Here is a 15440-nt window from a genome sequence, read left to right as displayed (position 1 = left end):
CTCCATATTGAGGTATATGCATCTTGATAACTAATTCTACAATATTCTGTGGAAAGAGATCCTTAACTAATTGTGTATTCCACCTTCTGGGATTAACTAGTAAAAGGTCAGAGACCTTAACAATCCTAGCTGGTTCCTTGTAATCTTCTCTTGGAATTGGAGGACCATCCAAATCTGTAATCCACTTATCATGCCATACTAAAGCTTTTGTTCCACATCTTATTTCCCATTGATAATATTTTCTCACAACTTCTAACCCTTTTTCTATTCCTTTCCATACCCAGGAGGAGTTATTATGTGGTTGTTGTAGATGCAGAAAGTTACAATGAGGATCATATTTGTTCTTCATATTTATAACCCACTGCTTATCAGACTCTGTACAAAGACGCCAAGCTAGTTTTGTAATCAGAGCTAAGTTATATTTCTCAAGATTACCGAAAGCCAAACCACCATGTTCTTTAGACACACATAAAGAATCCCAAGAAATAAAATGTATTCCGTTGTTATCTTTATGACCCCACCAGAATTCCTTTGGAGAGAGTCTAACTGCTGCAAAGTATTTTTCGGAATTTTTGCTCATGTAGTGAGCAGGGATGGAATTCAAAACCGTTTTAACCAAAGTAGTCCTAGCTGCCTGATTAAGAGTTTTTGAGTTCCATCCTTGAAAGCGATTTTTGTAGGCCTCTTTAATGGATTTAAAAGAATTATTTTTAGATTTACCCAAAAGTATAGGGAGACCTAAATACTTCTCTGAAGAACATAACTTTTTGACTCCTAACTTGTGAATAATTTCTAATTTAACTTCCTTAGTAACATCTCCACCGATGAAGGCTGATGATTTTGAGTAATTAATCATCTGGCCAGAAATGCTTCCAAAATGTTCTAAGATATCTTTAATAATTTGGAGACCTGAATCTGAGGCTTGAAAAAACATTAAGCAATCATCTGCGAATAAAAGATGATTTATTGGCGTCGAAGACTGTGATGTACTTATGCCTTGAATTTTGCCAGTATTTTGGGCTGCCTCCAAAGACTTTGAGAGATATTCCATAGGTAGAATGAAAAAAAAGGGAGACAATGGGTCTCTCTGTCTTAATCCTCTTGTTGGGATGTAAGATTTACAGGGACTACCATTCACTCGTATGGAAATCGAAGATGTGGAAATACATTGATGCACAATTTGTCTCCATTCCTCACAGAAACCCAAATGAAGAAGCATATTATCGATGAAAGTCCATTCTACTCTGTCGAAGGCTTTCGACATGTCTGCTTAAGAGCCACTAAAGGAGATTTCTTCTTTGATTTCTTCATTGAGTGAATTAACTCGTGAGCCAGGATAATGTTATCATTGATTAGTCTTTTAGGAACATATGCCACCTGAGCTGGTGAAATAATCTTATCCATGAGAGACTTCATTCTGATGACAATTAACTTGGATATTATTTTATAGGAGCAATTGCATAGAACCATTGGCCTATAATCTGAAGGGGTTGCAGGATGTTGGGTCTTAGGGATCAAACAGATAATTGTTTGATTAATTGAATCTGGTAGTCTTTTTGTAGCAAAGAAATGCTGCACCATGTGAGTGATATCATCTACTACCACATTCCATTGGGATTGATAAAATCCTGCAGGGAAGCCGTCTTGTCCAGGAGCTGACCAACTAGACATACTCATCAAAGTGTTATACACTTCTTCTTTGTCTGGAACAACTAACATTTTTTCATTATCTTCCTGAGATACCAGTTGTTGAATCATATGAAAAGAAGATTCCTGAAACTTTGGAGCTGTAGATGTAGTTATAGATGAAAAGTATTGGTTTAGTAGGTTTTCTAGATCTTGTCTATTATGGCACCATCTTCCTGAAGGATCTCTAAGAGCGGTAATGTTATTCCGTGATATTCTTCTATTGGCTTTAGCATAAAAGTATGTTGTATTATTATCTTCATCCCTAACCCAGTGATCCCCTGATTTTTGATGCCAGAATTCGGATTCTATTTTTTCCTAATGCTTTAAACTATCTATAGTTTCCTGAATTTGGCGACTAGTGACAAGACTATAAGGAAGAGACTGAAGTTGAGATAAGTTACTTTCATAGTACTTCAAATGATCACTTATCTTCCCAAAGTCCTCTCTGCACTATTTTGCTAATTTCCTTCTTGTATGATTGAGTTTGTCATTTAAACTTAAATTTGAGTCTTGATTATTCCATGAGTTAATTATAGTATTCAGACAAGTCGAATCCCTTAACCAACATTTTTAGAATTTCCAGGCTCTTGTTGGTTTATGACAATGTTCCTCAGTATAAAGAAGAATAGGGCAGTGATCCGAAGCTCTAAAAGGAAGATGATGTAATTGAGAGTTAGGATACTGTATTTGCCATGAAGCATTATGAAGAGAAAAATCAATTCTAGCTCTTCTATAACCTTTACCATCAGTCCTATTTGACCACGTATAATTTGAGCCAATAAATCCTAAGTCCATTAAACCCGTTGAATCTATGACATTCCTTACCCAATTATCCAAAGAATTATTATTAGAACTCTGTCCTTTGTTATGTAAATGGACATTAATATCCCCCAAAATCATCCATGGTTGAAAAACATTATCACTGAGATCTTTCAAAAAAGCCCATTGTAATTTTTTCAAATCAGAATGAGATGATCCATACACACATGATAGAAGCCATTCTTCTTTAGACGGGTTGGATTGAATTAACAGATGAATCATATTATCTCCACTGCAAACTACTTCACAAGGAAAACCATTTTTCCAAAGAACTACTAGACCTCCTGAAAGACCTACTGAGCTAACATACCAAGCATTTGGATAAGAGTATCTCTGAGAAATTTTTTTATCTTTTTCAGCGCTAATTTTTTTTTTCTGATAGAAAAATTAGATCAGGATTATGCTTCTTAATAATTTCTCCTAGATAATCTCTAGTGTCCTTAGATGCATAACCTTGAACATTCCAAGCTAGTAATTTCATTTTCAAACAAGCAATGAGGTAGTATTGATATTTAGATAACTGAAAATGAAAAAATTAACAAGGCTGAAATTTGAGTTTTGAGATAGAAGAATGTATAATACCTGTTGAGCCACACTTGGATCTTTGCCTCTGAGGGATCTGTCATAATTTTGTTCTGACACTGTTCCATGATAAGATTGATGAGAATTATGAGTTGGTGATTGATCATCTAAAAGCACGCGGATGTTTCCTGCTGTTGAATTATTGGATCTAGAGGGTTGATAGCTTGTTTGATTCATTTCAAAGTGGCGAAAGAGGGATTGAATTGGTTCTTTAAAAACTCTAGGATTTCCAATATTATCTGGATCTATGCTTTCAGCATTAAAATCATCCATTGACAGATCAAACTCACCCATAGCCAAATAAGATTTAAGAAGGGCCATATGATTTCCTGGATTACGATTCAAAGTATCAAAGATAAAGTGATCTTGATAATTCCCACCTTGACTAGATTGTAGGTTATCGATTTGAACATTTAGATGAGAATCAGGGACTGAGCTAGGACCTCCTTTTTCCATTCTTATCCTTTTACCGTCTCTCTCAGACATGTCCTCTCTTTCTCTTGCTCTATTAATAACTTGTAACATACCTTGTGGATTGCATTCAATTGTTGTGACTGGAATAGCAGGGACCACCGAGTCAACTATCTGTGTGATACACTGAGATGAGTTGTGATGGCCTTGATCAGTTGTCAACATCCTCCTAGAAGATTGATTGTCATCACTAGCCTTGTCCGCATGTGGATTGTTTACTTCATTTAGCACTACTGGGATGATTGCATGCTGATTTTGATCCTCTGCATGCATGTTATCTTCCAGTTGCTGCTTAGACTCCAGCGTAGGTTGAACTTGAGGATGATTAGCAGTCACTCTAACACCCCGATTGTCTGGATAAATCCAAGAGGGAGGATCCGTGATAGAGTTTGGTGATAGATAACCCCTTTGTTGTTGGAGTAGAAAATTTGCAATCATATCACACTCATTATCTTTGTGGTCAATAGTATAGCAGTATCCACAAAGGTTGAAAGGATGCTTTTCATAAAAGATACGTAGCCATACATCTTCATTTACTGCATTTTTGAGCCAGAATCCTCTTCTCAAAGGATCTCTTACATCAACCAGTACTAACACCTTTTGTACCTTGCCCTTTGGAACTATGCAATCCGGTGGATCCAACTCTTTCACCTCTCCCATAGCAGCAGCAATTCCTTGCACAATTAGTGGACATGCAAACTCCGGTTGCATTTTATAAAAACGAAGCCAAAGAAGGACTTTTGTTAGATCAACTGTGTGCCTTGGAATTGAAGGGCTCCATGGTACCAAAGCTAACAAATCACCCTCTATGAACCAAGGACGAAACTTGAGAACCGTCTCATATTCTTCTGACGTGTAAAACTTTATCATAAAAGAACCATCCTCTTCTTTTTTAATGAAGATGTCTTTACTTTTGATCCATAACTTTTTTAACTCCTTATCTAGCTCAGTGATTCTATAAGTTTTAGAAGAATAAACCTTTCCTAGAAAGCAGAATGTCCACTGAGCCGCCCCTTGAATCAGATCTTCAGCAAATATCTCAGGTAAATTTAAGGCATTGAGCCTTGCAGAAAGTATTGTGCTTTCCATTATACCTTGGGGTTGAAGCGAGTGTTGGTTTTTTATGTCATGGAAAGAGCAGAGAGAGATGGGTAATAAAGCGGAGGAGAAAGCAAGAATGATACCTAAAGAATAAAGGAGTTCACCATATTGATGATGGGTGAATGTTGGACACTTGTTCAAAAGTCTGTCAAATTTGCAGCAGATGAATAAAAGATTATAGTTATTACGGCTGCATAATTTAATTGAATCCATTAGCGTGTGAGAGAAAAAGTTTTCAGAGATAAACAAGTCGAGGAAGGGAGAGAGAGAGTATAATCAAGGATAATCAAATAGATTAAATGGGAAAAGGTGTAAATCTTCAGACAGATTAAATCCAGATGTTCACGTATCTCATCAAAGCAGGGTATAAGAAGATGGAACACAGATTGTCAGGCGAAACCACTCCGACCTCTAGGCGTCCGTCCAAGTGCAGTGTCAACCTATTAGACAAACATAAGAATAAATGGATCAAATTAAAATGAAATTAAGAGTAAACAGACAAGATTAAAACATGCAAGATATTAAAAAACTGATCATATTAAAATTGGCTTTCAGGAATTCGACTAGATGAAGACTGAGTTAACACCGATTCCTATCTTCGCCACTTCTTATTCATCTTAGGGTGATTCTACCTTTACCTCTATCATAATCATTAGTTTGTCGATGTAGTTTGTCATTTCAAATTATTAAATAATAAGTCTTGACATGTTAGTGTTTTGATTTCTTCTTCAACTGAAGGGTTTAGTGCATATATCGGACAAGGTTTCAGGCAAACTACTTACCTCCGTCAGAATCACCTCCTAACAACGAAGACACTAAATTGTTAGATTTGATTATGGTTAATACTTTTCTTCCTCTCTATGAATAATATTAGGTATTATTGCATCGGTTCTTCTATCTGCTATTACTTGTACTTGTAGTATCCTAAAAATCTTTGGGTACGGGGAGAAACACTATTTGGGGATGTTAACTAAACTAATTTACTTGCAATCATCATTCATGTAATAATATGTTTTTCAATTTCCAAAGCAAAAAAATAAAAATTGATGGGAAGACTTGGTAATTCATGATAACAAAGGTAGTGACAGATGAAAATGATGGAAAAGGCAGTAGTGCAGGCAGATTGGTAATGAATCTAATGATGATAGCAGTCCCGCCGAAGATGAGGGTTTTTACTTGCTTTTCTTGCTATTTTTAATTGGATTTTGTCAAAAATTAAATTAAAGACCCAAAGGCTGGGGGATGGATTTACATCATTTGCAGAAGAAAATTGGATTCTTTTTTTTTTCTAGATATGCAAAACTTAAGAATTACTAGGTCAAAGTTATTTCACTATATAATAGTTTTGTGGTGGTTGATGTAAGCCCGAGCTGGCCATCAACCCATCCGCATTTAGAAAACTAAAAATGGAACTATGATTGGCTTGGTAATACTAGGAACTACAATAACACCGAGTTCCAAACAAATTACAAAACACTTGGGGTAAAAGAAAGTAAAGGTAATCAATTAAAAGGAAAGACCGTATGGCCGTACGCTACATATAAAAAGAAATAGAAATATTGTCTTGCAGTGCGTGCAGTTACAGAATGATAAAAAAGAAACAATTCTTCTTCTCAAAGAGGGACTTCCCCTTGTTTGTCTTTTCCAGAATTACACAATGATCAACTAAACATTCTGATGGGGCAACACATAATATTCACCTCTCATTGACAACATGTTCTTAATTCAAAACCCTAATTCTCTTCTGCTTTATAAGATCAGAGGGTACCTTTCCAAACTACCCTTTAACAAAAATCATATAACCTTCCTTCTCTATAACAGAAACAACCTATAAGGAGAACAAAAAGAAAGAAGAAAAAAAGTGCCATACCTGTTGTTGTAACAAGATAAGCAGACCTTTTGTTTTTGTTCGTTCTTTTCATGACACCAGTCTACTCGCACTTGATAGATCGGTATATGTGGCGGACAAACAGTAAAGATGCACGGAAACCGATGGTGCCGAGCATGAGAAAGAAACCGTAACAGATGCAAGCCATGTAACCAAAGAAGAATGAAGTTTGCATGAAACCTGACATATCTGATCGTGCGTAGTAGTAGTACAAGCAGTAACCATAAACAAATAAGCCAGTTGATCCTCCACACAAGAAAGACCTACGAAAAGATAATTTAAAAGATCAGGCCACAGCAGAAACCTGTAACTATTTCACCACTCTAAACCCAAATACAGGCAAGGCAAGTAAGTAGAATTTACTAAATAGAAGTATGGAATGAACAGAAATCACAAGATAGGTAATCATATGGGATACAAAACAGCGAGCATGGCAGGCTGTATCCTGCAGCCATGCCTCTCGATTAGATAAGAAAGAAGTAGATACTGCTAAAACGAGAAGCAACCATTTCAGGTTTTGACTAATGGACCACAATCTTACAACTTTGGTCATTTCTAGACCTACCACCACTACCAAAAATTGGTAACAAAAGCCAGTGAAAATGCCGAAAAAAGCTTGGCCCAGAAGGAACAAATATATAGGGCAAATGAGAACATTTGGACATTTGCCAAGTATGGATTTTGTGGTACGGGGTTGACATAGAAGTGACATAAAAATAGATTATTGAAACAAAACTACTAAAACCTGCATGACACAAAAAAAAAAAAGGAAAAGGACATTGGCCAAGTCCTAAACTACCTGGGAGAAGCATCATTTTCAGGATCAAAAATGCGAGCAGCAATAGATAAACGATCACAATCGAACATAATTAGGCATACAATTCAATGCACGGGAGGAAACCTTGATGGAAAAACAGTTAAAGAAACAAACAGTATAAGAGGAGAAAGTTTATAATACCTCCACCACCATTCATGGTCTTCAGCAGCTAGTTGGAAGTATGTCAATGCCACAGTAATGAAAGCGGTGACAATTAAGAGGATGATAAAGACAATGAAGAGGATGCTGTAAATAGTGTAAATTCTGTGACCCCAAACACTGGCAAATATGTAGTATAGCTCAATGTAAATAGCACTGAATGGCAAAAACCCTGCCATTGCCATCTGCGGAATAGTACTGCGATACCAAGGCAATGGTGGAATTTCTCTGGGATACTTTGTGGTGCGAACAGGCGCTTGAAACTCAGACTTGCTGTTCTTTCCTGCAATTCCACCCAATACCAGCAAAGGTGAAGTTACTAGAGTCCAGATGAGAACTATAACCACAATCGTTCCAAATGGAAGTGCAGCAGTGGCACTATAGGCAATAGCAACTGTGTTGAGGAAGCAGAAGGTCAGGAACAAAGGACCGCAAAAGAGACACCCTGTCAATAACAGATTCCTCACCTGCCAAAGTTTGAGAAAATTAATTAGCATAAAATAATTTTAGTTCAAAAATCAGCACTACCTAGATGTGAAGCCTCACTTAGGCCTTTTTCAGTTAACAGATCAGCTTCCTATAATGTTTTATATTTAAATGGCACAAATCATATACTACAGGATTATAGAACCCAAAAATAGATGTTATCTTCACTAGTTTCTAAAAATAAATTTTCATGGATTCACCCCTGACATCAAGGAAACTACAGGAGAACATACCCAGTTTGTTCCTTCCAGCTGACAATAGAAAGAGGTGGCGGTGTAACCAGCAATCCCAGATGTAAGTGCATATATCACGACAAGAGCAGTGAAGAGGGCACCTCGGTTGTATGGGTAAAATACTCCAACAAGAGCAAGTATGAAAATGAAGATGGTACTGGTACATGTAAACAGAATAAGAATTAACAACAATATTTAAAATGCACCTATCTCCATTAAATTTCAAACTTTAATTCAAAAGAGGATCTTACAGAGCAAACAGCTGGGTGCCCGAACCAAGAGCTGCAGCAAACAAAGACTTCCCCTTAGGGTATCTAAATACGTCACCGTGAATGTATTTCCATCCAGTCTCTTCTTGGTCATCTGCTGCTTCCTCATCATGTGCATATCTAATACAATAGAAACGCATACTTAATCAAAAAGAAAAAGAACTCTATAAATTCTATCCAAGTAAAAAACAAGCATTGCGATATAAGATTCAGTCAGCAGACAATTACTTACTTGACAAAATCATTCTTAAGAACCCGCATAAGAATAGTGGCAAGAAACCCAGTAAGAAGAAGAACAGTTACGCAGGAGTTTATAATTGAGAACCAATGGATCTCCAAATGATGAGGTAAAGAAGAAGATTGTGAATATTTATCCATTCTCTTGTCAAAAGGAGTAGCGGTTTCTTTCCACTTCACGGTATACATGAATTCAGCATCAACAGGTTTATCCTCAGTGAGATCAACCAAAGCATTTGGATCCGTTCTAACATTAATTTCAATAACCCTGTCTTTATTGTATAGGATTTCAAAATTAATATGTTTATAGAGATAATATTTGAACTCACTAGGATCAGATTTACTATCCTTTTCAACTTTCCCAATAAAACCCCAGATCGGTAGATCATCATAATACATCTGAAAGTAATAATCTTTTGTAACTGCATTTCTAAACTGTATTACTTCTTCTTTTGTTAATTTCTTCTTACATACAACTTCAGATTCCTTCTCAACTAAGAAATCAAGTTTATAAGGTGCACTAACTAAACGATCCCCATTCAACACTTCACCTAAAGCTTCTTTCTTCTCAGTTACATGAGATGGTGAACAAAATGGTAGATCAAAAAACCGATACGTTTCACTGGAAGAAGAAGAAAAAAAAAAACTCAAATTACGGATCGGATTAAAATTTTACAAAACTAAAAACCCCAAGAAGAGATGGAAAGATAGGGTTACCTGGGATTATGGAATGGGCCGACCTTGTTAGCATAGAGAGGAACTGGATCTCTAGCTTTGTAACGGTGGTCAGAACCATCAGATCTAACTTGAACAGCTAAAGTTGAAATTATTATCAGAACAGTAGTAACGGTGAAGAAACCCATAGTCTTCTTCATTTTCTCTCTCCTCCTCCTTAGAATCGAGAGAGAAGAAGAGAAGTTTTTGATAAACAAAGAAAAACGTACTAGAAAGAGAGATTTTGTTGTTATTTGACACGACTCATAATGGGGGTGGACCGTCCCTGTATACGAGGGTACCACTTACCACACCTTCGACTTGTTTATGGGGGAAAATCGTTTTAGTTCAAAAATACGTATCAGTCCGGCCCGACTTCACAAGGTACATGTTAATCTAAAACCCAGTCTAAAAGAAACCTATTATAGGGATCCAAATATTTGGTTTTAAGGGCTCACAGGACAAGATGATAAAATCGAATTATGAAATAGTAATCAACAAAATCTCATATCTAACTATTTTTGTAATGGCTAAAATACCCTCCATGAATTATAAAAATAAATTTATTATCTTTTCCTTCTCTTTTCATTCATAAATCATGATGAAGATGATGATTATATACAAAAAAACTAAATCTATTATTTTCTCCTTCTCTTTTCATTCATAAATCATGATGAAGATGATGATCATAAAAAAAAACCTATTATTCTTCTTTCTCTCTTCTTATTCTCCGTCGTGATGAAGATGACGATCATAAAAAGAAAAAACTAAGAAAACCCATCGCTTATTTTTGGCAGAAAACAGTTTCAATACTGTCTACGGTTGGGAAAATTCATATTCCAAACCGTAGACAGTCTACGGTTGGGAAAATTCATACTTCCCAACCGTAGACTTAACAGTCTACGGTTGGGAAAATTCATATTTCCCCACCGTAGACAGTCTACGGTTGGAAAAAATCATATTTCCCCACCGTAGACAGATCTGAAACTGTTTTTTCAAAAACTCAATTCAATCGATTCCGCTTATCCATGCATTGAAACCAATTAAATAAGATGGGTTTCTGATTTTTACCCTATTGAAATCATTGCGGGTGGATTGAATGGTGTTAATCGATAATAAATTATTTTGAGAATTGACGATTAATCGAAGAAATAAGCGACGGAGGTGATGGTGAAGAAGAAAATGGAAGAATTAAAGGAGAGGAATGAAAACAAATTAGTTTTAGGTTTTCAATATTTAATAGGTTAAGTGTATTTTAGTATTTTTTATGAATTAAGTCCCCTTATCTTCATTGTAGGATATTTGAATCCTTAGGAGCCCTCAAAACTCTTTTCTTGGAGCCCCTATAATAGGTTTCGTCTAAAAGTTGTGAAGATTGCTTTAGCATAGATTGGAGACTTCATAATTTAATTTTAGACATTAAGATTTTTTTTAGATATTTTAGCTTGTGGCGTTTTAGTTATGTGCCAAAAGAAAAGAACAAAGTTGCAGATATTCTATTCAAATTAGCTTGGGTAGACAGACTAACCAGTGTATGGTTATTAGCTCCTCTGGATGACATTCTTAACCAAATGGAGGAGGATGCAAATTTTGTAATTACTGAAGTTTAATCAATAAAATCTTCTAGTTTAAAAAAAAAATAGTGAAGGCACAAATATCCCTCATACGGTTTTCATAATGCACACGTGTTGCGAATTAAAACTGTTTTGAAACTGATAATTCAATTAGAAGTCACCACATTTTGAAAGGATTTATGCCACGTTCTAACATGAATTGTCTTGTTAGTAATGATGTTAGTAGGGGAGCAGGTAATTTTCTTTTTCATAAACTAGGGGTTGCTATTCAAAGGGGTGTTGGCGCCCAGCTTGTTGGTAAGCTGCCACCTAAAGTACTGTACGACTAATTTATAAGAGCTCGTTTTTCTTTTTAAAAAAAAAACATGAATTAAAACTGAAAATAATAACGGAAAAACAAATAATCATTTAAACTAGAGAAGAGAAATCAGTGAAGAAGAAACCCTGAATCGAGGGGGAAAATCATCAATCAAAAAACCATTGATGAACAATATTATAGCAGTAACATCATGATGAAGAAGAAACAACAAGAAAACAGTCCAAAATCATCACCAATTGGCTGGAAATCAACGATTCAAAAAAGAAAAAGAAGAGTTTCAAAGAGAATAAAAGAACATCAAAAAGAAGATTCAACATTTATTCAAGTAGTAGAAAGTCCAAATTCATCACTAGTTAAGCAGAAAAAGAAATCAAAACCTTCAAACAGAAGAAAACAACACCGGACAGAATATTCAACAGTTATTCAAGTAGAAAAAGGTAAGATCATTTGCTACTTTCATATACAGTATATGGCATGTTGTGTTTGTATGAAAGCTATTTTTCCCAGATTTGTTGTACTAGTGTACAGATTTGCACACCAGCATGTTGTTTCAGAAAACACGTGGTTTGATGTGTGTGTATAAAAGTTGTTTGTCCCAGATTTGTTGTGGTAGTGTACGGATTTGTACACCGACATGTTGTTTCAGTGACATATGACATGTTGTGTGTTTATGAAAGATGTTTTTCCCAGATTTGTTGTGGCAGTGTACATAGTTGTATAGCAGCATGTTGTTTGAATGACATATAACATGTTGTGTGGGAAAGAATCTTGCTCTTGTTAGATTTTTTTAAGAGTGTACATAATTGTACACCAGCTTCACTAATCAACATAGTTGTACACCAGCATTTTTGTGTTTATGAATGATGTTTTTTCTCATATTTGATGTGCTGGTGCACAAATTTGTACATCAGCATGTTGTTTCAGGGATGTACGACTAATCTATCTAACAAGATGATAATTGATACACAATACTCAATTCTCCTTCATTCTGGCCCCACAAAAAGCTGATGTGGACATATGTGGTGAGAGTATTTAGAAATGGAGCTTTCTCATTCACTCTAGCCCCACATATAAAAAAATTAAAAAAATTTACACCCTACTTACACCACCGTACACGATGAAAACCCATCGCACTACTCCTACTTTCATATTGCATCGACCAAGTTCCATTTCCATAACTACCCCACTTCTATCATTTATCCATAACTGCTCAAAACAAATTGTCCCTATTCTCAAATTTTCATCCAAAATCAACTAAAGGTGATAGTAACTTCCTTTCTGTGTGGGTACTAAACTTTCTGGAATGACATAGATTTATGGATCTATCTTAAAACCCTTAATTTCTTCTTCCTCTATTGAAATTATTAAACGTATCTTAGGAAAATATGATGGTTATGGTGGTTGGGAAATTATTGAAACTGATGCTAATGGAGAAGAAGAGTACCATTTTTATTTATGTTTGTTACTAAAGCATTCTATTATTTTAATCTCAGGGATTCAGAAAATAATCGATTTTGAGACAGGTTTAGTATTTTTGTGCAGGTTTTCCAATCTTTTTGGTGTTGGAACTTCCGTTGCAACTCTACTTGCTACCATTTCTTCTTTCTCATTTTAATTTAAAGAAAGGTGCTCAAAATTTCATGTTTTTTTCATTCATTTGATATGCAGGTTTGGTTTTTATGTCATTGGATGCTAAATTCAATCAGGAATTTCATGCCTCAACAAAAACTTACTATTATAACAGAAATGGTGTTCATGTTTGTAGAGAAAAAGGATCAAAATATTAAATCTCGATATTGATCACTAGAAAGAAACAAAATCTAAATTATACATGGGTAAGAATTTGATCTAAAACACTAAATAGATTCCAAGTTAATGTGGATATGAAACTGGGGGTTTAAGTCACGAGTTTTGGTGTAACGTTGAGACTGAATAATTGGTACTATTAATTTAGTGTCATTCATGATTAAGATGTTAATTAAATTTGTCTCTTTCCCACTTGATTCAGGAAGTTGAACTTCATTCTTTTGATCGAATTGTGATCAGTCAAAAGCTACTTGGTAACCACTATTATTTAGCTACTTGGTTACTTGCTGCTTACCAGCCTTTTGGATTTTGAAGTACAGATTGAAGATGATTAATTTTTGCTTTCGTATGTTGTTCTTTTCACTTTTTTGTAGTGTTGACATTTAAGTTGGATTGTCATATCTGAATTGCTTGCATAAATTATTAAAAGTGAGAGACTATATGCTTTTGATAACTCTTTTTATATGTATGGATTTTGATTTCAAGCTGTGGAAACAACCAAATGAGTCACCATAAATGATGGAAAATGAAAGAAGTGTCTCGGTAAAAACCCGTATTACAAAGTATAAACCATCACAGATGAAAAGCCACCAAAAGGAGGAGGAGTTTAGTTGGCGCAATGATGAGTAGTTCCACCGTCAATTAGGTCTTAAAGGAATTCCAAGCAGAAGATCACCTTGATTATGAACGAGTTCCAATTACAGATGAAAAATCACCAAAAAGAGCAGGATTTTGACATTGTGGTTAGCCTTTATATAATTTGCTAGCAGTTGGTTATATTTGTTTAGTTTTTCCTTTGGTGGGTTATTTAATGGCTAAGTTAACACAGTGGAATCAGACACTTGGAATGCTCTTAGAAATACATTGTAACGAGCAAAGCTATGTTAGTATGTTTTTTAATAAAACTTGCGCCAATCTACTAATTTTTAGTCCTACTTCAAAAGTTGATTAACTTTATGATTTAGTTTCATAACAAGTCAATATTTCTATTTGATTTTGTATTGCATTAGGCCTTTGAAGAGTTTACTTATTATATGATTTGTTCAGCTCTTAGCAAGCATCATGCAGACTCCAAAGGTCTAGGTGTTGATGAAAATTGTTTCATAATTTGTGAAATTGTGAATCAATTTACAAGTAACACTTTTTTAGTTACTATTATTAGTTTGTTATGCGCTATCTGTTTGAAGTGTCTAACATGTTTAGAATAACAGATTAAAAATTAGAGCCAAATTGGATAATTCCACTAGCTAAGATAAAGGTAACATGTTCATAGTAGCATTTCATAAAGTAAGATCAATGCAAACAGGCAGCACGAGGTGCGTAGCACGGGTTACTTTCTAGTGTTGCTTTACTTAGATTTATGTAGGAGTGTACATAGTTGTTCCCCTATATGATTGTTTTGTGGTTATGAGCATTATGTATTATGCTTCTTGGTTCTTGTTCCCATTTGTCCGTTTTCGTAGATAATAAGAAACCTTATAGATCAGGTTTCCACGCACTCAGTGAATTTGTGAATAATTTTTTGAGGAGGATGAAAAACAAAGAAAGAAAAATCCCGATAAAGTCTGCTTCACTGAGTTTCAACTAAAGAAGCAAAAGGAAAGTCCATTTAGGCATGTGTCTTAGATTTTATTTATTTTTTTATAAAAATGATAAAAGGAAGAAACTCCCAAAATGAGAAAAAAAAAAGATGTATGGTTTAACAATCCGGAATCAATCTTGAAAATTATGAGACCGCTGTGATAATACTGCGGAGATCTGTTTTGTTTTCAATACTAGCAAGAAGAATAATCAAGTGGTAGAAAATAGCATGCCTGAAAATTTGTTTCTGATTTTTGGATCAGAGATGGTGACGTCAGAACCTGGAAAAGGAAAAGATGAAAATCTAAATCTGAATTGACATATGGTCCGATGATAAAAAGATTGAAACTGGAGAATCTAAGTCAGTTGGGGAAAATAGAAGTGGAAAAAGAAATCTTACGCATAATGAAGAGAAAACCAAAAATGAGAAAGGAGATTGAAAGAAACGCAAAAGATTTTGTCGTGTTATTTGGTTTGTACCTATGCATCACAATCTTTTTTACCCAGGTAAATGGAAGCATGCTTAGCAAGAATAAATTTGCACACTACTTTGAATCGTTGGATACAATGAAAAGAACTTATTGACCGATTCATCTTCAATTATCTGATGAGAGCATTAGAAAACATATATGCACGCCATTGTCTGTTAACGGTTGTATGATATATCTTTTAGTAAGTTTACATGTGCACAAAAT

At 35.1% G+C, this 15440-nt stretch overlaps 1 protein-coding gene across 1 annotated transcript; it reads right to left on the bottom strand.

Moving 5' to 3' along the window:
- Positions 1 to 6168: 6168 nt before the first annotated feature.
- LOC113298351 (transmembrane 9 superfamily member 3) lies at positions 6169 to 9693 on the bottom strand. Its single transcript, XM_026547078.1, has 6 exons — positions 9469 to 9693; positions 8747 to 9373; positions 8497 to 8634; positions 8246 to 8402; positions 7509 to 7993; positions 6169 to 6813 (listed from the first exon to the last, which is right to left on the bottom strand). Exons 1-6 carry the CDS (start codon positions 9624 to 9626, stop codon positions 6594 to 6596), a joined length of 1785 nt encoding a protein of 594 aa, XP_026402863.1. The 5' UTR covers positions 9627 to 9693; the 3' UTR covers positions 6169 to 6593.
- Positions 9694 to 15440: the final 5747 nt, after the last annotated feature.

Source organism: Papaver somniferum, chromosome 7 (genome assembly GCF_003573695.1).
Source record: "Papaver somniferum cultivar HN1 chromosome 7, ASM357369v1, whole genome shotgun sequence".
In the NCBI taxonomy this organism is placed as follows: Eukaryota; Viridiplantae; Streptophyta; class Magnoliopsida; order Ranunculales; family Papaveraceae; genus Papaver; species Papaver somniferum.
This window is presented reverse-complemented; position numbering and strand designations above follow the sequence as displayed.